We start from the raw sequence: 23,143 nt of genomic DNA on the forward strand, positions 1-23,143 counted from the left end.
GTAAGAGATGTGCTGAAATTATGTCCAGACATCTCAGAAGGAAGAGGGCTGGGGTTTAAAAACTCAAACCTTTGTGTAACTACCTAAGAATGTGGCTTATTTGAGCTGTACCTGCACCCAGATGTTGCTTTAAAGTGGGGATACATGTTCCTAGGAATAGATACTCATGAAGTGCTAGGGCAGACCCCATATCCTCATGCTGTATCCACATTTCCCTGTCCCCAGCATTCAGCCCAGATATCCTATTGCAGGCTTTTCTTGTGTCAGGTTCATCACCTGCATCATGCTGTGGGGCTGCCTTTAATGTTTGTGCAGGGCATCTCTTAACTGCAACGTATGCCAGATGCCTTTTGTGTCACATTTTACTTCTGCAGATGTGTCATATAGCTAAAAATAACTCCACTGACACTTTCTGCCTGGGTAGGAGGAGCTGGATTGAGCATGTGAAGCCTTACAAGCAGGGAGTAGAGACCTGGAGTTGAATAAACTGCTAAGGCCATTACAGATGAGCTGGACTATCCAGCTCCTTTTTTTCTTACGGACTCAATATCCCATGTGCCAGTGTCTGGGGTGACTGAAAGCATCTCAGGTGCCACTCATGAGGTCTCGCTGGGCTGTACTCTCATGGTACCTGAGAAAGATACCATGCTGTAATGGCATCATGGTGGTGTAATCTCCAGAATGGCTGTTACCAGACACCTGTTTCTGAATTAAAGATTTTTCTCATATGCCACATTCATGTGTCACCGGGTGATGAAAGCATGATTGACAGCTCAGTAGTTAACAGGGAAAGGGAGTTCTGTTTTTGTGCCACCTGGATGTCCTGCGGACCCCCTGTTGCCCTCTCAGGGCATGATCTCATGTTTACTCTCCTGTGGGATCTAGAAGACAGTTTACCTGGAGTGAGAAGCAAGGGTCATAAGGTTTGCATAGGGTTTATTTTTTGTTATTGCTCCTAATGTTTGATTTAAGAAGGACACTGAGTTTGTCCATGAACTATCTTCCTTTAGATGCAGTTGATTAACTTGGCTCAATCTCTTAATGGGTCACTTATTTGTAGATGAAGCACCTATAGCATGTCTGTGTAGCTGGCTGGTGTCTGCATGATGCTCCAGATCACTGTTCTTCATCATATGGCTGAGTAATGAAGGCAATAGCAAGAGAAATTTATTTTGCTTAATATGGTTTGTAAATAATGAAAATAACTGTTATATTGGCTAACACTGATGAGCATTAGAAAGGAAAGAAACCAGCCCCTCCAAAGTTGCAGGTAGGACTGGATGTGTTCAGGCACAACCTACCTGTATTGCCTTGAGCTGGAAAGACTGAAAGAGGCAGAATGGTGCCAAGCTTTCTGCCTCTCTGCACCCAGTCACCTTTGGTAACCCATCCCATTTAACATCCCTTGAGGCACAGGAGTCACTGAAGATTTCACAGAAGACTGTCTGCCTTAGTTCAGAGTGTTTGTGCTGTCTCTACCTAAAACGCCTGAGACAGAGCTCTAGACAACTCACAGCCATTAAATTCCAACCAAGAAACCATTGGTCGGAAACACTTATCTGATGTATTTGAGACATTATCATTAAGTCAAAGTAATTAGTTCCTCAGGAGGTCTTCCCAAATGGCTTCTGGAGCTGATTTTTTTCACATTTGGCACTCTATGTCTTGTCTGTGAAAGCACCTTTGCAGAGGCACATCTGGGTTTGTTCATTGATCTGCCTCTTTGAACTCCGTTGGACTCTTCATAGTGTGTCCATGACCATTCTTGTATTGGTGGCCCCAGAACTGTGTGGATCCAGCACTCCAGGTGCAGCCTCAGTGCTAAGTAGAAGGGAGGGATCACTTCTTGACCTACTAGCAATACAATTCTTAGCTTTGAATCCAAGAAATGGGGGCTTGCCTATGTTTGCAAGGTGGAGGGAAGCCAGCCCTGGCCAGCTCCCTTACAAAGGACCATAGAGCATTATATCGCACAGCATTCATGCTTGACACAACTGGAAGGGTTGGGGACACACTTCTTTAATTTGTTAGCATGTTTAGTCCTGTTTCAGCTTCCCTGGTACTGTGCTCAGCCTGATGTCTGTCCACATGGCCACCAGGCTGTCCCACTGTCTGGTGTGTGCCACCAGAAAAACTCAAATAAGCTTCAGAAGACTTTGGAAAGCTGTTTTGGGGATTCTAAGTCATTAATACAGAGTGTTGTATAAATGTCCAGCTCATCAGCTGGTGCTCTGCAGTCTCCTGGAAAGCATGTGAGGGCCTCCTGCAGTTGTGCAGGAGGTTAAGGGGAAAAATATTTGCTCTGAAGAATGAGATGCAGGAGGAAAAGAGGAATGAGCTTGGCTGATGACCCCGCAGCGTGGGCTGATAGTGCTGTTTCTGCAGAAGGGTTTGTGCCAGCATCACAAGAGAGCATCTTCCCTAATGAGCTCAGTTGTCTCTGTGTCAGCATCCTTGTGGAATTGTCCTTCAGGCGGATGGTAGATGGCTCCTGCAGTCTGGAAGGGCTTTGCAGAGGCACCTTGCTCCCTGGAACTCCCTAAGTCTGCAGAGCAGATAGAGATAAGGACATGCTGCTGTTACTGGTCTGGGAACCACTGATTCCCCTGACCTGAGCTCAAGCCCAGTCTCAGGACAGTTGCAACGTGTTGGTGCACAGGGGTGGGGACCTTGAATTAAGGTGAGGGGACCCACCTGCAGCTTGGGCTGCTCCAGTGCACCCGCTCTTCAGGTAGAGCCACAGCAGGACTCCACTCACCATCACCATCAGGGTGAGCAGTGCTACCAGCGTGGAGCAGGACGATGGAGAACCTGCAGGGAGAGCCCAGGTCAGGATCCTTCTTCCATCCAGCAACAGAGATGGGAGAGAATCTAACACCAAACAGCCTCATACCTCAGCATTTCAGTGGCACAGAAGGGCTTTCCTTAGATTTTATATTAAAATCTGTGTTTAATAGCCAGAGCTGAGTGATCTACCCTCCCCACAGCCAATCCCTTTCTGATCCAGTTTGCGCTGCCTGCAATGCTGTGGTGCCTGCAGCACTGTATGATGCCCTTTGTGTGGATTGTACCTCACCTAAAATCATTTCCCCAGGTATCTGAGAGGCTGTAGGCTTTGAGAAAACTTACACAATCCTTGGTCCTGCTGCTCTGCTAATCATACAAGGCCACTGTCACCTCACTGTTGTGTTGTCCTCTTTATTATATGGAATCCAAGACTTTGCATAGAAAAGAAGGGCATACGTCTGACCCCCATTCATCCTTTCTGCTCTAATTTATTTCAGAAAAGCCAGCAGGAGAGCACAGAGAGTCCTTGAGGGCTGAGAAATTTGAGTTGTGAGAGGAAACTGGACTGACTGGCTTCTTCTCAGATCAGAAAAGCATCTCAGATGCTCCAATCAGAGCTATCTGGGTTCACTGCTTGTAGGAAACAAACAATAACTGACAAGGAAAAGCTTGCTCAGGCAAGCCTGTGCCACAACCTTTATACCCCTCCTTTTGAAGTGAAAAGGCTGCATCCACCCCTTGGGCCACGCTCCCTACTGCTGCAGATGGAGGGTTTTGACACTCACCTCTTGGCTGCGTGCACACCACGCTGGCTGCCGCACCGTTTTGGCACAGCCCCGGGCCCATCTTTTTCTGCTGACACTCCAGGAGGAGTGACTCTGCACCACGGCACTGCAGCCCCTCCAGAAAGATGTAGTTGTGACCGTGGCTGAACCAGGCTCCTGCACTTTCAGCCTTTGCTGGTCCACAGCCCAGCTGCTTGCAGACCACCTCTGCCTCCAGTGAGCTCCAGCTTTTGTCACAGATGCTGTACCAGGTAGCGTTGTACAGAACCTCCACACGCCCTGCACACGGGCTTGAGCTGTCCCGCAGCCTCAGCTGCAAAGGGTTGGTGCCTGCAGGGAAGAGCAGAGGGTGTGAGGTGGGCTTCTCAAGCAGAAGGTGACTGAGGGATGTGCAAGATACATGTGCTTTGCATGCCCATGCACCCCAGCAGGCATGGACAGGGGTGCTGTATGCTACCTATGCTCACTGCATCTTTACCATGCATGAATTCCCCCTGCAATTCAACCATGCAAGAACATCCCCATCCCCATTGTCTCACACATCACACATAATGTGGTGTTGTGACACCAAGTCAGAGCTGACTACATCCCAATGCAAGATAATCTTGTATAGAGCCTCTGTGCTCCTGAGCACGCTTCCAGCATCACCCCTGTGATCACCTGAGCACACCACTGATGCATCTTCCTCATGGTTGCAGTTGTGGCTTCCCCAGTTGTTCAGTCTGCACTGGGAGATGCTGGCTTCAGTGCCACTGCACTCCACGTCATCCAGCCAGATGGGACCAGACCCTCGTCCGAAGTAAGACTTGCCTGGGGCTGACACTGCTGTCCCACAGCCCAGCTGCCGGCACACCACCTTAGCACTCTTTAAATTCCAGTTGTCATCACACACTGTTCCCCACTGCCTGTTGTGAAACACCTCCACTGTGCCAACACAGCGATTTGGGCCGTTCACCAACTGAATCTGCACTTCTGTGGTGTTGGAGTCTTCTGCAAGGGGAAATGTGCTGTTTTCTGTTGAAGAGAAAGCAAGGCATCTGTCATCTGTCACCATGCATCACTGGAAATAAAAATAGAAAATAAAAACCAAGAAAATTCTAAGAGTTACTAAGATTCCCCTGGCTGGAGGTGTATTGTGGTTTAGCTAAGTACTACACACACTCACTTCCCCTACCTCCCCCCCTCTCCCCCTCTTCCTTCTCAGTGGGATGGGGGAGAGAACTGTGGAAAAAACGAAGTAGAACTTGTGGGTTGAGATAAGAACTATTTACTAAGAACAATTTTTATACATATATATATATATATAGAGAGAGAGAGAGAGTATATTATATATGTATATATATATATATAACAAGTGATGCACAAGCAAGTGCCCACTACACACCAACTGATGCCCAACCAGTCCTGGAGCAGTGGAAGGAAGCTTGATGAACTACCATCTTTTTCAGACTTTCTGCATGGAGCCATATGGTATGGAATATCCCTTTGACTAGTTGAGGTCAGCTGTCCTGGCTCTACCCCCTTCCAGCTTCTTGTGCCCCTCCAACCCTTAGCCAGCAGGGCAATACAAGAAGCTGAGAAAACTAAAACATCCTTGACTCTGTACAGAACTACTCAGCAACAACTAGAAACTGTGTTACTGGTTTTGTTTTTCTCCCATAAACAAAACATAACACCATAGCAGACACTATGAAGAAAACCAATTCGATCTCAGCTGAAAATAAGACAAGGTTCCTCAACTCTTTCTGAGGAATTCATCTCACCTGGCTCTGTAGGTAGGGTTCAGTTCCAGCTTCAGACCCTACAAGGTTAGTGTCATCTCCATGAAATTATGTGAAGCAGATAAAAGTGCCAGTGGTGACCTGGCTGGTCAGGAGGGGGAGCCAGACCCTCCAGGGAGCCAAGTTGAGTGGCCAGACCCACGCTAAATTCTCTTGGTGCCAAGTGCCATTTCTATTTGTTGGTTGTGAACTGAGTATCTGCTGATGTTCCACACATGCTTGGCTTCCTCAGCCACCTTTAGGGCTCAGTGCCTGCTTTGCATGGTGGTCTGTGCTGGACTGGAGATGAATCCAGCCAAGAAGAGATTGCCCTGTTTTGCAGAAGCTCAACTAACCTGAGCACACCACTCCAGCATCTTCTCCGTGGTTGCAGTTATTCAGTCCCCATGGACGAACTTGGCACTGGTGAAGGGCATCTTCGGTCCCAGCACAGTTCACGTCATCCAACCAGATGAGCCCAACGCCTTGACCAAAGCGAGCGCCGCTGGGGGCTGACTCAGCCCCGCCGCAGCCCAGCTGTCGACACACCACAGTGGCAGCCTGGAGGTTCCATCCGTCATCGCACACTGTGCCCCATTGACCATCATGCAGCACTTCCACTCTGCCAGCACAGCGGTTGGGGCCATTCACTAGGCGGATCTCTGCTGCCTCCTGCGTGATATTTCTGCCTGCAAGCAGATGCGGGCAATGCAGTGTTTAGAGGAACAGTTATCCAGGGAAACTTTCTGGCAGTAGTAAGGGCAAGGACGTGGTGAACAGTGACCAGAGTGTAAACTTGGGCTAGATCCCTAGCCATGGCAGTAGGCAGAACCTCTCCTGGCATGCCTGCAGTAACATTCATGCCAAGATGGTATTTGGGGTCTTCCTAAACAGCACCAATGCCTACCTTCAGCCTTCTGACTCAGTACCCTGTAGGGATGGAAATAAATCCCTTTCTTAGTACCTTACTCTTCCCCTGGGGTCCTATAGGTCCTACACAATCTCAGTGCAGCCCACATCATGAAAGGATGGCAGCCTCCTACACATTCAGACACAAAACTTGGAAGTTAGATCAGAACAAATATAATATTAATAAATGTATGCCAACAAGGACAAGAAAGTTGGTGGAAGGTCTAGAGGGCAAGACCTACGAGTTCACTTGGTTTGTTCAGCCCAGAGCAGACTGAGGAGAGGCCTCATGGCAGCCTCCAGCTTTCTCATGAAAGGACAGCAGGGGCAGGCACTCATCTCTGCTCTCTGGTGACAGTGACAGGATCCAAGGGAACGGCATGGAGCTGCATCAGGGAAGGGTCAGGTTGGGTACTAGGAAAAGGTTCTCCACCAGAAAGTCATGAGCACAGGCACCCCAGTGACCTGTCAATGAGAAGCATTTGGACAGCAGTCTTGGATATATGGCTTAACTCTCAGGTTTCCCTGTATGGAGTCAAGAACTGGACTCAATGGTCCTTGTGCAACCATTCCACCTCAGAATATTCTGAAACTGTGAGATCAGGTAGACCTGCACTGAGGGGTCAATAGCATCTCAAAAGGGAAGATATTTGCCCAACAAATCTTGATTACGTGGAGTACAGTGGTCACTTCAGAGATGAGATAGCTTTTGGGTAAGGGAAATCCAACTCGTGCTATTCAGGACCCCAGTATCTGTGAGTATAAGCATCACCCATGCACACAACACCAGCATCTTCTTCATGTGTACAGCCATGGATTCCCAAGGGCCTGGCACTGCCCTGTATGAGAGTATTTTCTCTCCCAGTGCAAGCAAATATGTCCAGCCAGATGGGCTCCATCTCTCCTCCAAAGGAACCTTGTGTGGTAGCTGACAGCACTTCCCCACAGCCCAACTGTCTGCACACCACCATACATTGTTCATGTCCCAGCCATCATTGCAAACAATTCCCCATTGCTGGTTGTAAAACACCTCAACTCTACCAGAACAGCAGTGTGGGCCATTTACCAGGCAAAGAGTTTATGTGTCATCTGACAACACTGCAAAATGTGGTGGGGAGACTATGCATCTGCACTAGTGAGGTGGGGAAACGCATCCAAGGGAGGGCTTGACCACCATCTGCCTCAGCATCTGCAGGAGCAAGGTGTCCACCTGTCTGTAGCATGCAGACACCTTCACATTTAAAGGATGGTCCTTTGGAATCATTCAGGTGACAGAGCTCAGGAACAGGTTCCCCAGAGTTTTTGTGGATACTCCATCCCTTGAGAAGTTCAAGGCCAGGTTGTGTGGGGCCCTGGGCAACCTGATTAGTGGGTGATAACCCTGCCCATAGTAGAGGGTTGAAACTGGATGGTCTATAAGGTCCCTTCCAACTCAAGCCATTCTATGATTCTATGGTTCTATGATTCTATGATTCTATGATTCTATGATTCTATGATTCTATGATTCTATGATTCTATGATTGATTCCATGAAAAGCCTCCTGAACATAGGCAACCTGCTCTGAGTGCTCAGATCAGACCAGATGTCTCTTCCAATCTCAGCCATTCTGTGTAATTCTGTGATTCAGTGACCCTTGAAATTCTGCTGCCTTGCAGGGTGTGCAAGGACCATTTAGAGAGGGAGTTCAATCTAAGACACTCTTTCATTACATTATTTACATTGTTATGGATATAAGAATGGAAAAAGCTCTTCTCTCACTGAACTGCACCCTTATCACACCATCCTACTCTAGTTCTCCCTAGTTATGTCCCATATCAACCTGCCTGCAACCATGGGGCATCCATAGCTCACCTGAGCATTCCACACCAACATCATCCAAGTGAGTGCACAGTTGGATTCCCCATGGAGACGACAGGCATTCCGAAATGGAACTTTCTGTCCCGATGCAGGACACTCTGTTCATCCAGATGGGATCTGACCCTTGGCCGAAGTGAGCCTGAACAGGAGCCGAGAGAGCAATGCCACAGCCCAGCTGTCGGCACACCACTATGGCGTCATTCATGTCCCAGCCGTTGCCGCACACGGTTCCCCATCTCTCATTTTGAAACACCTCCAACCTCCCGGCACAGCGGTGTGGACCATCCACCAGCCGGACTTTGGCTGTAATCTCTAACTGTGAGTCTGAAAATGTGATAGGGGTGATAAAACCTCCAGAAAATTCCTGCACTCCTCTCTCAACCCCTCAAAAATACACAGATCCAGGACTGACCTGCTGCAGCATCACCATGAAGGCTGTAAGACGCAGGACAGACCCCATCACCAACCTGACCCCGGTGGTACCGTTTTGCAGAACTCAACTGACCTGAGCACACCACTCCAGCATCTTCTCTGTGGTTGCAGTTATTCAGTCCCCATGGACGGGCTCGGCACTGGCGAAGGTCATCTTCAGTCCCAGCACAGTTCACATCATCCAGCCAGATGAGCCCAATGCCTTGACCAAAGCGAGCGCCGCTGGGGGCTGACTCAGCCCTGCCACAGTTCAGCTGTCGACACACCACAGTGGCAGCCTGGATGTTCCAGCCATCATCGCATACCGTGCCCCACTGCCCATCATGCAGCACCTCCACTCTGCCAGCACAGCGGTTGGGACCACTCACTAGGCGCAGGGAGTTGGTTTCTGAGGTGTCTGTCACTGAAAACACAATCTGGGATGAGTCCTTGGATTAATTCATGCCTGTCTCTACCTCCGTGATTCCTATCCTTGTGTCTTCATGTAGGGAAAGTCTCTTGCTGCACAGTACACTCCATGGATGCACACAGCAGTAGGACTGTCTAGACGGCTATCTCTGGGCTGCATCCTGTGCTACTCAGCTGGACTATTAGGTTCCATCCTTTAAGATGAATCCATCCTTAGGGGCAAGGATGTTGGGCTTGGGGTTGATTACAGCTCAGGCTTGGAGTTAGTCATGATACTGGGCATAGTCATGGTCATTGGATAATAGAACTGTAGAATCATGGGATCATTGTATCATAGAACCGTAAGAATCATAGAATCATAAGAATCATAAGAATCACAGAACCATAAGAATCATAAGAATCATAGAACCATAAGAATCATAGAATCATAAGAATCATGGAATCAGTAGAATCAGAGAATCATAAGAATCAGAGAACCATAAGAATCATGGAATCAGAAGAATTATAGAACCATAAGAATCATAGAATCATAAGATTCATGATTCATGGATTCGTAGAATTATAGAATCAAAGAATCACTGAAAGTTTTGGGTTGGAAGGGACCTTCCAACATCACATAGTCCAACATTCTTGCCATAAACAGGAACACGTTTCACTAGACCAAAGTTGCTCAAAGCCCTGTCCAAAATGTCTTCAAACACTTTCAGGGATAGGGCAGCCACAGCATCCCTGGGCAACCTGTTCCAGTGCCTTACCACTCCCATCATGAAAAAATTCTTCCTTATATCCCATCTAAATCTCCCCTCTTAGTTTAAATCCATTGCTTCTCGACCTGTCACTACAGGCACTGGGAAAAAAAAAAATCTGTCTTCTAAGCCTCCTTTATGTATTGATAAATTGTAGTAAGGTCACCATGGAGCCTTTCTGCAAGCTGAACAACCCCAATTCTTTCATCCTTTTGTCGCAGGTTAGGTACCAGCCCTCTGGGCATCCTCATTATCTTCTCTAGACTCTATTAGATCCATGTACTTCTTGTGCTGGGGACTCCAGATCTGGATGCAGCACTGCAGATAGAGTCTCCCTCGAGCACAGCAGAGACAATCTCCTCCTTCACCCTGCTGACCTCATTTCTTGTTATGCAGCCCAGGATACGACCGCCTTTCTGAGCTGCAAGCACACACTGCTGGCTCAAATCCAGAGCAGGTCCTACTCCTGTAGGGAGCAGTCCTGTGAATCCTGGTACTGGAGCAAGAAAGCCCTTGCGTTGCCTCCAAGAGTGCAGAGCCTTCTATGGACTCCAGGATCCTCAAACACGATGCTGGTCCCTGCAATGCCACATGTTGCAGGACTTACCTAAGCAGACCACACCAGCATCTTCTCTGTGGTTGCAGTTATTCTGTCCCCATGGACGGGCTTGGCAGTGTGGGAGTGCATCCTCGGTCCCAGTGCAGCTCACGTCATCCAGCCAGATGTACCCAGTGCCTTGACCAAAGCGAGCCCTGCCTGGAGCTGACACCACTGTCCCGCAGCCCAACTGCCTGCACACCACCTTGGCATCGTTCAGGTCCCAGCCATCGTCGCACACCGTCCCCCACAGCCCATTGTGCAGGACCTCCACTCTCCCGGCGCAGCGGCTTGGGCCATTCACCAGCCGTACATCAACTGAGCTCAAGTTTCCTGCATTTGCAGACACCCCAAGGAAATTCATGCGTGTATGATTGCAGAACATCTCCTTCTGTCCCATCCCAACTCATCCCACATAAGCAGCAGGGTAGCACCTGCGTTAGAACATTAGAGATAAAAGGATTTTCCATGGCTAGGCCCTGCTGATTAATCGCAGGAGCAAACCCCAGATTTTGCCAGGTGTGAAATTTGGCTGAGATGATGCATGCGGGTACCAAGAGTAGGAAATGCAAATTGGAGCATGCCTGATCCTGCCCCATGCACAGCATTCCCTCTGGAGAGAGCCATAAGATTGTTTTGGCTTAGAGGAGACCCGTAAGCATCATCTAGTCCCATACAGGAACATTTTTCTCTGGAGCAATTTGCTCTAAACCAAATCCAACCCAACCAAACATTTCCAATGATGGGGCTTCCACATCTTCACTGGGGATCTTGTTCCAGTGTCTCACCACCCTCAACATAAAAAAAATTTCTTCCTCCTATCCCACCTAAATCTACCCTCATTCGGTTTAGAACCAGTGCCCCTCATCCCATCACTACAAGCTCTGGTAAAATGTCTTTCTCAACCTTTCTTATAAGCCCTGCTTATAAGCAGACAACCCCAGGTCTCACCTGAGCACACCACACCAGCATCTTCTCCGTGATGGCAGTTGTGGACACCCCAAGTGTTGGCTTTACACTGTGAGATATCATTTTCCTCCCCCGTGCAGCTTACTTCATCCAGCCAGATGCGTCTGAATCCCCACCCAAACCGAGCTGATCCCGGGGCTGACAGTGCAGTCCCACATCCCAGCTGCCGGCACACCACTGCTGCATCATTCATGTCCCAGCTGTCATCGCAGACTGTCCCCCACTCATTGTTGTAAAACACCTCCACCCTCCCAGCACACTCACTCAAACCATTCATCAGCCGAAGTTTGGAAATAGTGGAATTCCCCGAGCCTGAAAAATACACAGAAATAGGCATTATAAAGGTTATGCTCATATACCGTAAAATCTGATGGGTTCTAGAAGGATGAACACCCCTGCAGTGTGTCTAGGTGGTGTTGATGCAGCAAGCTGCATGATGTGGGTTCACCTGATGGTTACCCACTTCTTGGACTAGAGGAAATGGCAAAAGACATTTTCTGTTTGTTCTTTTTGCTTTCCTGACTGCTGACCACTGCACTGATCTACCCATGGAGGTTTCCCTTCCAAGGTGAGAGTAGCTAGCTGAAAGTGTGCATCATATCACTCTGACATGTTCCAGTGCATCTTTCCATATTTATCTTCATGACCTGACATTTGGCAGTGCTGGAAGTCACTCTACCTGCTCTTAACTTAGAATGGGGAGCTGGTACATCTGCTGACAGCTGAAGAAGCATTGCTATACTCTTCTGCTACCACACCAAGAAGACTGCAGGTGCTTTTCCCCATGAAAACTTGAACACTCTTGGACATCTTCAGGCACTAAGGTGTGTCTTAAGCCATGCTGCTTTTTCCTGCTGCCCATGTCACATTTTCCATATTTGTCTATGTGTTCAATAGCTCTCTTTTTTAACAGTTCTCACCAGCCTGAGAAATCCTGGACACAATAATTATTGACCAGCTTGCCGTCACACTATTCCCAACCCTCAGCTTAAAGGATAGGGTTTGATCCATCTGCAAAGAAATCACTCAATAATTACCTGAGCACACAACACCAGCATCTTCCACTTGGCTGCATTCATGGAGTTCTGTAGTCTTGACTGGGCATTCAGACAGGGTAGCTTCTGTCCCAAGACATCTCACTCCTTCTAGCCAGATGGAGCTAGACTCTGGTCCAAGAGGAGGCATCCTCAGCACTGACACTGCTGATCCACAGCCCAACTGCCGGCACACCACACTGGCATGATTCAGATCCCAGTTATCATGGCACACCGTCCTCCACTGCTGACTGTGAAACACTTCCACCCGTCCAGAGCAGTGGTGTGGGCCATTCACCAGTCGTAGTGCTTCTGGGCTGCGCAGGTCTATGTCTGAAATCATAATCAGGGTGAGAATAGATCCTGGCCAGAAATTCCTGCCTGTCTGGTTGCCAGCAGCATGTTCGACCTCTCCATCCAGTAATCTTTCATGCACTCTTGCATAGTACTTTTGTCAATGCCACATACATGCATGAACAAACTTTAGATCAAGAGTGTTTTGACTGTGCCTTACACACTGGCCAAGTCATATGTGAGACCAAAGGCATGTTCTATGGGAAAAAATTAAATCTGAAGTCTCCAGGCTGCTGATACACAGGTGCTGAGATGCTGAGAAGTACTGCATTCGCAGAACCTTATGCACCAGCAGCACACTCAGTCCTACCAGCGTGGAAAGAATGTTCATCTTCTCCTCAGCACACATGCTGAGATGTCAGTGTCACTCACAGCAGACAGGTGAGGGCATTAGTGAAACAATCTGCTTATGTCACATGAAGTGTCTGCTTCAATGGTAGCTCCAACTAATTCTCCACCACCCTCAATGGCGGGTCCATGTGCACCGTGAAAGCTGGCACGTGGTTTTTTTCACAGTTCCCCTCTCCTGTTCCTCAATCTACCAATGAGATAAGGGTGTAACTGAGGATACAACCCTGATGAAAACACAGATGGTTTCCTGCACACCTTACATGGTACTCAAAGTGGACAATTTCTGTCCAGTTTTCCAGATGGGGCCATATCTTCACCCAAGGTAAACTGCAGCAGGTAATGTACAGGCATGCACAGCTGATCAGTGCAGAGAGCCACCAACCACTCAGATAAAGGTACTGCATAAAAGCAGCCCTCTGCCTGCCCACAGTACCAGCACCCCTTTCCCTGCTTCATTTTTGCCAAGAGTGAGCATGCTGCTTGGGAGGAGAAAGACATTAATTACTGAAGGGAATGAGACACCAAATGCACATGCAAGAAATACTGTGGCAAAAAGAAGGAACTTTGGGATTTCCAAGGACTTTGTCTGCTCTAAGCCTGCTAAAAAGGAAACATTTTGTGCTCCCTGGTGGGTCTATAGAATCAGGCAGTGGTTATGACAAGATGAGGAGCTGGACAGGGTGAATTTACAAGGACAAGTGGCATGACCTCCTAAAGGGAGGGCTGATACCTGACTCACCAACACTGACCTACAGCCCCAGAACACACGACACTTGCATATCCCTTGGACTTGCAGCTCTGGGCTCCCCAGAGCTTGACTTTGCATTCAAAGAGGGCTCGCTCCATCCCCGTGCATTCCACAGCATCAACCCAGGTCAGACCAGGTCCTTCCCCAAACTGGGAAGAGCTTGCAGCAGAACGAGCTGCCCCACAGCCCAGCTGCCTGCAAACCACGTAGGCTTCGGCCACATCCCAGCCATCAGCACAGACGGTTCCCCAGCTCTGCTCATGAAACACTTCAAGCCTTCCAGAGCATTTATCGGAGCCATTGACAAGGCGGAGATTTCCCAGGTCAGAAATGCCTGATCCTGCAACACCAGAAAGAATAAACACATTAGAGGACACCTTCTGCTCTGTGAAACCTTGAGGTGCCAGGAATGCATTTACACAATGTATTCAGCTTTGAAGGTCAAGGATGCTCTTACAGTGAGAGATTGGGAGGACTTTTAGATGTGATGCCAACTGGCTGGAAAAAAAAAAAAAAAAAAAAAAAAAACCAAGCAGGAGCTGCTGCCCAAGGCTTTTTTGTTTAGACTGGGATTGGTTGGACTAAAATGCAATATAGTTCAGGCTATTTGACTGATGGGAATGATCTCTGGATAACGCTAGGTGCAAAACAACACCAGTCAAAAGCATGCCAGAGACTTGTGGAGACACCAGTACAAATGGGCTATAGCCATTTAATTTTCTTGTGTTTTATCTCAGTATACATGCCATCCTGCATCCAAAGGGATGAGGAATTGATTTCAAAGGAGGGGATCTCCAGACTGGCTGCAAATTGTTCTTGAACCACAAGGCCTTACAACCATGTGGAATCACCAATTCAAGCTTCAGGAATGCTTGCTGCAGTGTGATGGACAATGGTTACCTGAGCACACCACACTGGCAGCTTCATGATGATTGCAGTTGTGGATGCCCCATCCCTTGAACTTGCACTCAGAGAGGGCAGCTTCTGTCCCCATGCAGTTGACATCATCTAGCCACATGGGTCCCTGACCAGGCCCAAAGTAAGACCTCAGTGGAGCTGATATCACCACCCCACAGTCCAGCTGCCGGCACACCACTGCAGCATCTTGGAACTCCCAGCTGTCATCACACACCGTTCCCCACTGCTCATCGTGAAACACTTCCAGTCTCCCAGCACAGCGACCTGGGCCATCCACCAGTCGAACTGGGGCAAAACTGGAAATAACTGAGCCTGCAAGCAGAGAAGCAATGCAATCAAACACTGCACATTCATCCAGTCTCTGTGGAGAAAGATAAGGATGTTCATTTTCATGGGCAATGCTGCACAGAGCGTTGTGGTTACACAGCCCCTGAGTTCACAGCACTGTGTACACACTCGTCAAAGGATCTGAGAATATTTGTTCCAGCAGAAAGTTGGATAGATCATAAAAGAATTATCACATCACAAAATTACAGAATCATGGAATGACTTGAGTTGAAAAGGACCTTGAAGATCATTCAGTTCCAACAATAGGCATCTTCTGTCCAATGGGCTGGTAGAAGAGGACCTGACCATATTGGAGCAACTAGTGCTTCCGAACCCTATCCTATGCACCGAAACCCACCTGAGCACACGACGCTAGCATGTTTTCCATGGCTGCAGTTGCTTTTTCCCCATGGGCTTGCTCTGCATTTCGTAAGAGCTTGTTCTGTTCCCTCACAGCTCACATTGTCCAACCACACGTGCAGAGATCCAGCATCCAAGTGTGCTACACCTGAGGCCGACTGAACTGTCCCACAGCCCAGTTGCCGGCACACAACCTCAGCATCCTTCTTATCCCAGCCATGGTCGCACACAGCTCCCCACATCTCCTCGTGAAACACCTGAACTTGGCCAGCACAGCGATGTGAGCCGTTCACCAGTTGGAGATGAGCAGGCTCTGGAATGATTGAGCCTGCAAATACCAAAGAATGTTATAAATGACTGGAAATTTTCTTCCATAAATCCCTTCTTATGGCTACAGAATTCCTTCCATGCTTATCTGCTTATGCTTAAGTTTCTGGCTCCCCTTCCAGTCACTAAAAGGCAAAGAGAAGGTGAGAATAGGAAGGCTTCTCTCTGCAACATGATACTGCTCCCACAGCTTGCACTGCACAAGTTGTTAGCCCCACTCCCACCATGGAAATCTCACTGGGCGTGTTATTTGCACCAGGCTTTCCCCCTTGGTGTTATTCTTCCTGTTGTTGGATATGGTCAGCCTCAAGACTTCACAGAGAAAGTTGCCTCCTGGAATTCCTCCCATCTTCTTAAATAAACACTTTGGCTTTGGAGGAAGAGACCCTCCCCATTCACCAGCTACAGGACAAGTTTAGGGAAATCACACTGACTACTAATGCTGAACCCCTCTCAGCTTTGCTCCACACCTTCCAACAAGCCCCCTGACTTGCTTCAGAAGTGAAATGCAGAAGGACCAGTGCTCACCTGAGCACACCACGCCAGCATCTGCCCCGTGGTCGCAAGTGGTGATTCCCCATGGCTTGGCCGAGCAGGCAGACAGTGCATACTCAAACCCTGTGCAATTAATCCTATCCAGCCACACAATTCCAGTCCCTTGGCCAAACTGAGCCTGTCCAGGGGCTGACAGTGCTCTCCCACAGTTCAGCTGCCTGCACACCACATTGGCATCCAGCAAATCCCAGTTGTTGTCACACACAGTTCCCCAGAACTTGTTGTGTAAGATCTCAACCCTGCCAGCACAGCGGTTCCCGTAATTCACCAGCCGGATCTGGTCACCCTCTGTGTTAAATGAAAGAGTAAAAAGGGGAGAAGAGTTGGCACCCTGCAATCCACAAGCTGTTTTGCAGCATGGCAAGACTATCCTGCCGCTGGAGTTGATCATTTCGTTTAATGACCTCATGCCCATGACATTTCATAACCACGAAAAGGATGCCTGAGACCAATGGCCCCCAGCACCTTCTGGTAGAGGGACAAGAGGCTGGAAGCTGAAACTTCCCATTGCAATCATGACAAGGGGAAAAGACAAAGTATATCCAACCTCCATATGCCCCTCAACAATAAGAAAGCCCCAAAGAGGGCATATTATCTACTGCAGATGCAGAGAATTAAGGTGATTGACCTTAATGTGATTGACCTTAATGATATGGCTCATCCCATATCATTCCCAAGGTGGGTACCTGCACACACCACACCAGCTGATGTCCAAGGATACGTGTTGTTGCTCCAGAGTCTAGTCTTGCATGAAAAGAGGACACTTTCTGAGCCTCTGCAGTTTATATTGCCTGGCCACACCAGTCCAGATCCTTTCCCAAAATGTGACCCAACAGGAGCCGACAGCGCTTCACCGCAGCCCAGCTGCTTGCACACCACTTGAGCCTCAGCCATCCCCCAGCCATTGTCACACAATGCTGCCCACATGTCATTGTGAAAGACCTCAACCCTGCCATTGCAGCGAGTCGAACCGTTGACCAGGCGAAGCTCCACTGAAGTAGGAACGCCTGAATCTGCAAATAAAAGGAGAGAGACGTGGCTGCTCCTGCTTGATGGAGCTGTGCATCCTTCTGTGCACAGTGAGTTTACAACAAAAGCTCTTTTAAAACATCTTATGAGCAGGAGATGGTTGAGACAGACATGACCATTCAATAATTAAGGATGGCTTGTAAGAAAATACTATCTACCAGGGCATGTTGTGAAAAGAAAAGGGGTAATGGTTTTAAACCAGAAAAGAAACCCTTCACTATTAGGGAGGTGTGACAGAGGAACAGGTTGCCAAGCAATGTTGTGGATCCTCCATCACTCGAAGTGTTCAAAGTTGGGTTAGACAGGACTTCAAGCACCCTGAAAATTGTCCCTGTCCATGACAGAGATGTTGGACTAGACGATGTTTGAAGGTCCTTTCCAGGCCAAACCATTCTAAAATTCTATGAACACCTGTAGAAAGCTTTGCATAGTATAAGTTAGTTGTCTCCAAGACAAACATGTGTAGGTGCTTGGTAATTCATGCATGTAGCTGCAACCACCATTTTGAATCTGGGGAAGCCCAGATAGATCACTTGCCTTGCAACTCAGAAACAGTGAGAGGCAGCAGAGGTAGGAGAAGACTTTCCATGGTAACTTGCCTGCACGCAGCACCACAAAGGGACACTGCAACGAGTGCTCTGAGAATGCACTCAGTGATCAAGATCCCTTACCCAACCCTGAAATACTCTGTATGCTGTCATTTAATCTTTGGGTCTGAGTGACAGTTACCTGAACAGAGCACTCCAGCATCCTCTCCATGGTAGCAGTTGTTGTCTCCCCATGCACTTGCCTTGCAGTCAAAGATGGATTCCTCTGTACCAGTGCAGTTCACCTCATCCAACCAGATGGTATCTTGGCCTCTCCCATAGTGAGCTGCTTTAGTGGCCAGCACTGCTGTTCCACAGCCTAGCTGCCGGCACACCACATTAGCATCAGCAAGGTCCCAGCCATCATCACAGATGGTGCCCCATCTTTGGTCATGGAGCACCTCCACTCTCCCTGCACAACGACTAGGGCCATCAAGAAGCTGGAGTCGACCGATCTTGGGGATGTGGGATTCTGCAGACAATCCAAGAGGAATGGTCGGATGCCATTTGTGTACAATGAGGTGCACAAGGAAGGGGGACAGGTATGGAGGTGCCATAAAACAGGCTGGTTGGGCCTACCTGAGCACTCCACGCTGGCATCCTCTAAGTGGACACAATTGTGCTGTCCCCAAGGACTGGCCTGGCACTCAGAGAGGGCAGCTTCTGTCCCTGTGCAGTTGACGTCATCTAACCAGATGGGTCCTGTTCCTTCTCCATGCCGAGCCCCTTGTGAGACAGACAGAACTGTTCCACAACTCAGCTGCCGGCACACAACTTGGCCATCATGGGCATCCCAGTTGTCACCGCACACTGTCCCCCATGTCCCATTGTGGAGCACCTCCACTCGCCCAACACAGCGGCCATGATCACTGACCAGGCGGAGTTCCACTGGGTGCGGGGACACTGCACCTGCAAAACCAAGAGGAGAAAGAGACCTTGTCAAATGTCATCCTAGGTGGATGGGGCTAAGCTACTCATATGTTTGAGTTGACTCCTGCCCCCTGGTGTTGTTCAGAGATTTCAGAGAAACTGCTGAACATAATAATCTTCAGCTTAGAGAAATCTCACGAGAGGACTCATGGTAGCCTGAGGGAAGTGGTCATGGCTTCAGTTCTGTCAGTATTCAAGAAGAGCTTGGACAACACTCTTAGATACATGATTTAACTTGGGTCATCCTGTGTAGAGTTACATTTCAGGTCCTTGCAGGTCCGTTCCAACTCAGAATATTCTATGATTGTACGTGGCATGGCCCTGTATATCTGTTTATAGGCAGCTGAGTCCCATCCTGCACCTGGGTCAGAGTAATCCAAAGCACAGATACAGTCTGGGAGGAGAATGGCTTGAGAGCAGCCCTGAGAATAAGGATTTGAGTGTGTCAGCTAATGAAAGAATCAACATGAATAGGCAATGTGCATCTACAACACAGAAAGTCAACCATATCCAGGGCTGCATCAAGAGAAACATTGGGAGTTGATTTAGAATAGATATCAGGAAGAAATGTTTAACTGTGAGAGAGGTGAGACACTGGAACAAGTTGCCCAGAGAGGTTGTGGATGCTCTCTCTCTTGAAGCATTCAAGGCCAGGCTGGCTGGGGCTGTGAGCAAACTGTTCTAGTGAGAGGTGTCCCTGCCTTATAGAAGGGGGTTTGGAACCCAAAACCATTCTGAGATTCTGTGACTCTAAGATCTCTCTCATTACTAGAGAGTGTCCAAAGGAAGGCAACAAAGACAGTAAATGGTGTAGAGGGAAAGATAAATGAGGAGCAGCTGAGGCCCTTTGTTTTGTTCAGCTCAGAGAAGTGAGGACTGAGGGGGAGTGCGGTGACCAGCAGATTCCTCATGAGGGATAGGTGCTGATAATTTCAGTGATATCAAAAGAACCTGAAGGGAAGGCATGGAACTACTCTGTGAGAATCAAGCTGGGCAATAGGAAAACATTCTGCACTAGAGAGCGGTCAGCATGGAACAGTCTGTCCAGGGCAATGATCACAGCCCAGAGACGAGGGAGCACAAGTAGTATTTGGACAATATTCTTCGATATATGGTTTAACTCTTAGTCTGGTCTTTGCAGGGCCCTTCCAACTCAATCTACAAATAAAATCTATGATTCTACACAGACTGGTACCCCTGAGGCATTTCTATCATCCCTGTTTGTAGGCTACTGAGTGCCATCTGTGTACCTAAATGCCTGAATTTACTCCTCTTAACATCAATATGGATCCCACATGCTAGGAGTCCTCTTCCTGCTCATGCAGTTGACAAAATGTTGTGTAATGCGATCCAGCTATACATACAGTTTGGAGAACTGGAAAAATTCTTATCATGGGAAGATTTCCTCAGTCTGCAAGACCTGCAGCAAAAGATTGCCTCTAGTTCCTTATGCACGCTTAGCACGAGCAGTCACAAAGTGGGGCAATACGTTAACTGGAAGTGACTAATACAGAGAGCCTAACGGTCAGCATAAAAATAAATGCTAAAGAGGAATGTGACTGCATTCTGTAAAGAGATTTTTGACCATGGATAATGATTTCCAAATAACTCAGGCGCCGATCTGTGCTCAGGTCCAGCACAGTTTTGCTGTTCCCAGTGCTGAGTCATAAACTGTGCCAGGATCTGTTGTCTGTGTGTTCCCTCAGCAAGGTACCCCATCCTCCAAAACTGATTAAATATGATCAGCTGAACACCTCGTCCTCTTTTTTATCCTTCTTCTACCAGTACTCAGCAATGGCCAACACTGTCCACCCAAAATGGGACACGCTGTCTGTAGGGGCATGTCACTCTCTGCCACAGTTGGGAAGTCATAAAGTCCAGAAGAAGGAAGAAACAGTGAAGAAATAAAATCCCTGCATCATCCTCAGGCATAAGCTGGCACTTGGGAGCTGTAGGCTTCCTGAAAGGGACAAGCTGGCCTGCTGCATGTAGCTCAGCTCTTTTATTTAGGGAAGGCAGGGAGTAGGAAAATGTCTTTACAAAGACATCCTTACAATTCACTTTGATGATGAGACTGAAATGGAAGCACTTGCAGGTGCTTACTTCCCAGATCACAAGCTCTCTGTTGTCAATGCTCATGGACATTTGTTCTCTTTCCTCATTTTTACTAGAAACAACTGTGATAGTAATTAGTCAACCTCACAGCTGAGAATTAGAAGACCAGATATATGGCTTGGTATCTTTCTTCCGCTGACTTGGGCAGGGAATGAGATGTCATGGCTATCCTAGGCAGACCCAGCCCAGATGACCCCAACAAGCCTAGTTGCCTCCATGGGCAGAGAAAGCACATTCCTAGTTTCACTTCCTTCAAACACGACCAGAAAAGAAGAGAGCTGAAAAAGCACTTAAACAGTGGCCAGATCAAATAGCCCACTTCTGCTCTGACTTGTGGCAACTGTGCCCATTCTTAACGGCTCTCATAAAAAAACCTGTGTGGTGACATTGTTCTTGGCCATCTTACACCATGCATAAGGCAGCTGAACTCACCTGAGCCTCCTCCGTTCTGCAATACTACCAGTCTGCTGAACTTAGCCCTGAATAAAGCATGGGTGTCTATGGGACTGATTCAGGATGACAACTGGGTATATTTCCCAGCAAAATCATTTGTGCAGAAGTAGGGAGATGATACACAGCCTTGGGAGTTCAGTCTGCAGGGCTAGCCTCACATAAAGACATTTCTCCTGCCTCCAAAACCATCACAAGATATTCCTTCCTACCCCAAATCTACAATATATGAACCATAGAAATATAAGAACATAGGAACATACAATCATATGCTCACAGTGTGGCTTGGGAAGGAAGGCCCTTTTAGCCCATCTTGTCCCAACACCCCTGCCATGGGCTGGTTGCCCCTCATCATATCAGGCTGCCCAAGGACCTTTTCAACCTTCAACACCTCCAAGGATGGGACAACCACATGGGCAGCCCAAGCCAAGGCTTCACCATTCTAATTCCTCCAAACACCTCATCTGAATCTTCCCGTGTTTAATTTAAAGCCATTCCCTCTTCTTCTGTCACTATCAGAACATGACAAAATGCAGTCTCTTTCCTGTTTATCAGCTCCCTTTACGTACTGAAAAGACTCAATGAGCTCTCTCTTCAAGAGATGAATCTCAGCACCGTTGACCAGCCTGTGCTGTACACCAAGAAGCCCTGGGTGAATCTGATGGAGGAGCACACATTGCAAATGGGATCCCTGTGATCAGAAGCAAAACATCACTCACCACAAAAGCACACCATCAGGAGGAGGACCCCCAAGCTCTTGGCTCCAGTGCAGGTGGGTTGGTATCTGCCCCAGGGGAACCTGGGCGAGGGATGGAGTCCACCTGGCAGCCCCATGCTCACACGTCCATGGGCTGGAAGCTGGAGCAGAATACCCTGCTGAGAGCCAGCAGCCGAGCTCCGGGTCCCACCAGCCAACTGGGAGGGACAGAGAGGAACTGGGGCAGATGGGAGTGACAGGCATTTCAGCAATGAGCCCTCTTCCTGTTCCCTCCTTTGCTCTGGTCTTTTCCCTGCTCTGCCAGCCCTCCTCTTCCTCTGCCCCTTTGTGTGAAGCTGTGCCAGCAGGTGACCCTCTGCTCCATGCCACAGCCTGCTCCTGTCACCGAGTTGTGAAATAGAGAGCAGTTCCAGGAAAGCACAGAGCAAACACAACCCTCGCTGCACCCATGTTCAATGTTATACCTGCCAGCCCCAGGGGTGCATTGGCAGTCTGGTAGTGTCGTGCATATAGCACAAGATAACTTCTTCTGATGACCTAAATCAAGCCTGCATTACTGGACTGGGAAAATTTTGTCTTTTTTGTTCCATTAAAAAGTATCTAACTTTTTTGGGGGGAATAAGAGAGCATTGCAAGAAAATAAGCTATGAAATGTTGAAAATGCCTTTTTTATGGAAACTGGTGCCAGCATGACACTGAGATGGCCTCGAAACAGCTCTCAAGCTAGAGGGAAAGGAGAAAAGGAAATCCCACATATACATGTGTACTCTGTGCTCCATAGATTTCCCCAAACCAGTGTGAGTTTCTACTAGAATAATCAACATGACCCATGGCTAAGGCATTTGTATAGGTGCCATGCCTTTCAGGTTCAGTTTGAGAGAAATTGGACAAAATTATCTCTTTTACTCAAGGACATTAGCAGGTGAGGTGCAGGAATTTGCTGCCCTTCATCTCCCATCCCTTGAAAAATGCACAACCTGATGACATGCAATTTTGCAAGAAGAGGGTCAGAAGCCAGAGTTAGCATGCCATTGGGTGAAAAAAAAAAAAAGGATCTTGCAAAATCAGTAAATAATTGTCCCTCATTGT

At 48.2% G+C, this 23,143-nt stretch overlaps 1 protein-coding gene across 1 annotated transcript; it reads right to left on the bottom strand.

Moving 5' to 3' along the window:
* Positions 1–1,451: 1,451 nt before the first annotated feature.
* On the bottom strand, positions 1,452–22,261 carry LOC136057482 (deleted in malignant brain tumors 1 protein-like). Its single transcript, XM_065750205.1, has 18 exons — positions 22,056–22,261; positions 18,421–18,750; positions 17,984–18,313; positions 16,912–17,238; positions 16,199–16,513; positions 15,342–15,671; positions 14,639–14,968; positions 13,740–14,078; positions 12,289–12,618; positions 11,234–11,563; positions 10,292–10,615; positions 8,604–8,933; positions 8,093–8,422; positions 5,689–6,021; positions 4,233–4,586; positions 3,573–3,902; positions 2,695–2,811; positions 1,452–2,545 (listed from the first exon to the last, which is right to left on the bottom strand). Exons 1-18 carry the CDS (start codon positions 22,168–22,170, stop codon positions 2,403–2,405), a joined length of 5,337 nt encoding a protein of 1,778 aa, XP_065606277.1. The 5' UTR covers positions 22,171–22,261; the 3' UTR covers positions 1,452–2,402.
* Between the last annotated feature and the right edge of the window lie 882 nt (positions 22,262–23,143).

Source organism: Cyrtonyx montezumae, unplaced genomic scaffold (assembly GCF_038088225.1).
Source record: "Cyrtonyx montezumae isolate F1298 unplaced genomic scaffold, pur_monq_1.0 scaffold_67, whole genome shotgun sequence".
NCBI lineage: Eukaryota > Metazoa > Chordata > Aves > Galliformes > Odontophoridae > Cyrtonyx > Cyrtonyx montezumae.

Bases quoted from the DNA above. Each gene is read 5' to 3' on its own strand.
- LOC136057482 (XM_065750205.1), bottom strand. From the start codon at position 22,170: ATGGGGCTGCCAGGTGGACTCCATCCCTCGCCCAGGTTCCCCTGGGGC. The intron at 18,314-18,420 runs GTAGGCCCAACC...GATTGTCTGCAG, and splicing joins TGCCAGCGTGGAGTGCTCAG to AATCCCACATCCCCAAGATC. The intron at 16,514-16,911 runs GTACCCACCTTG...CATTTAACACAG, and splicing joins AGCTGGTGTGGTGTGTGCAG to AGGGTGACCAGATCCGGCTG.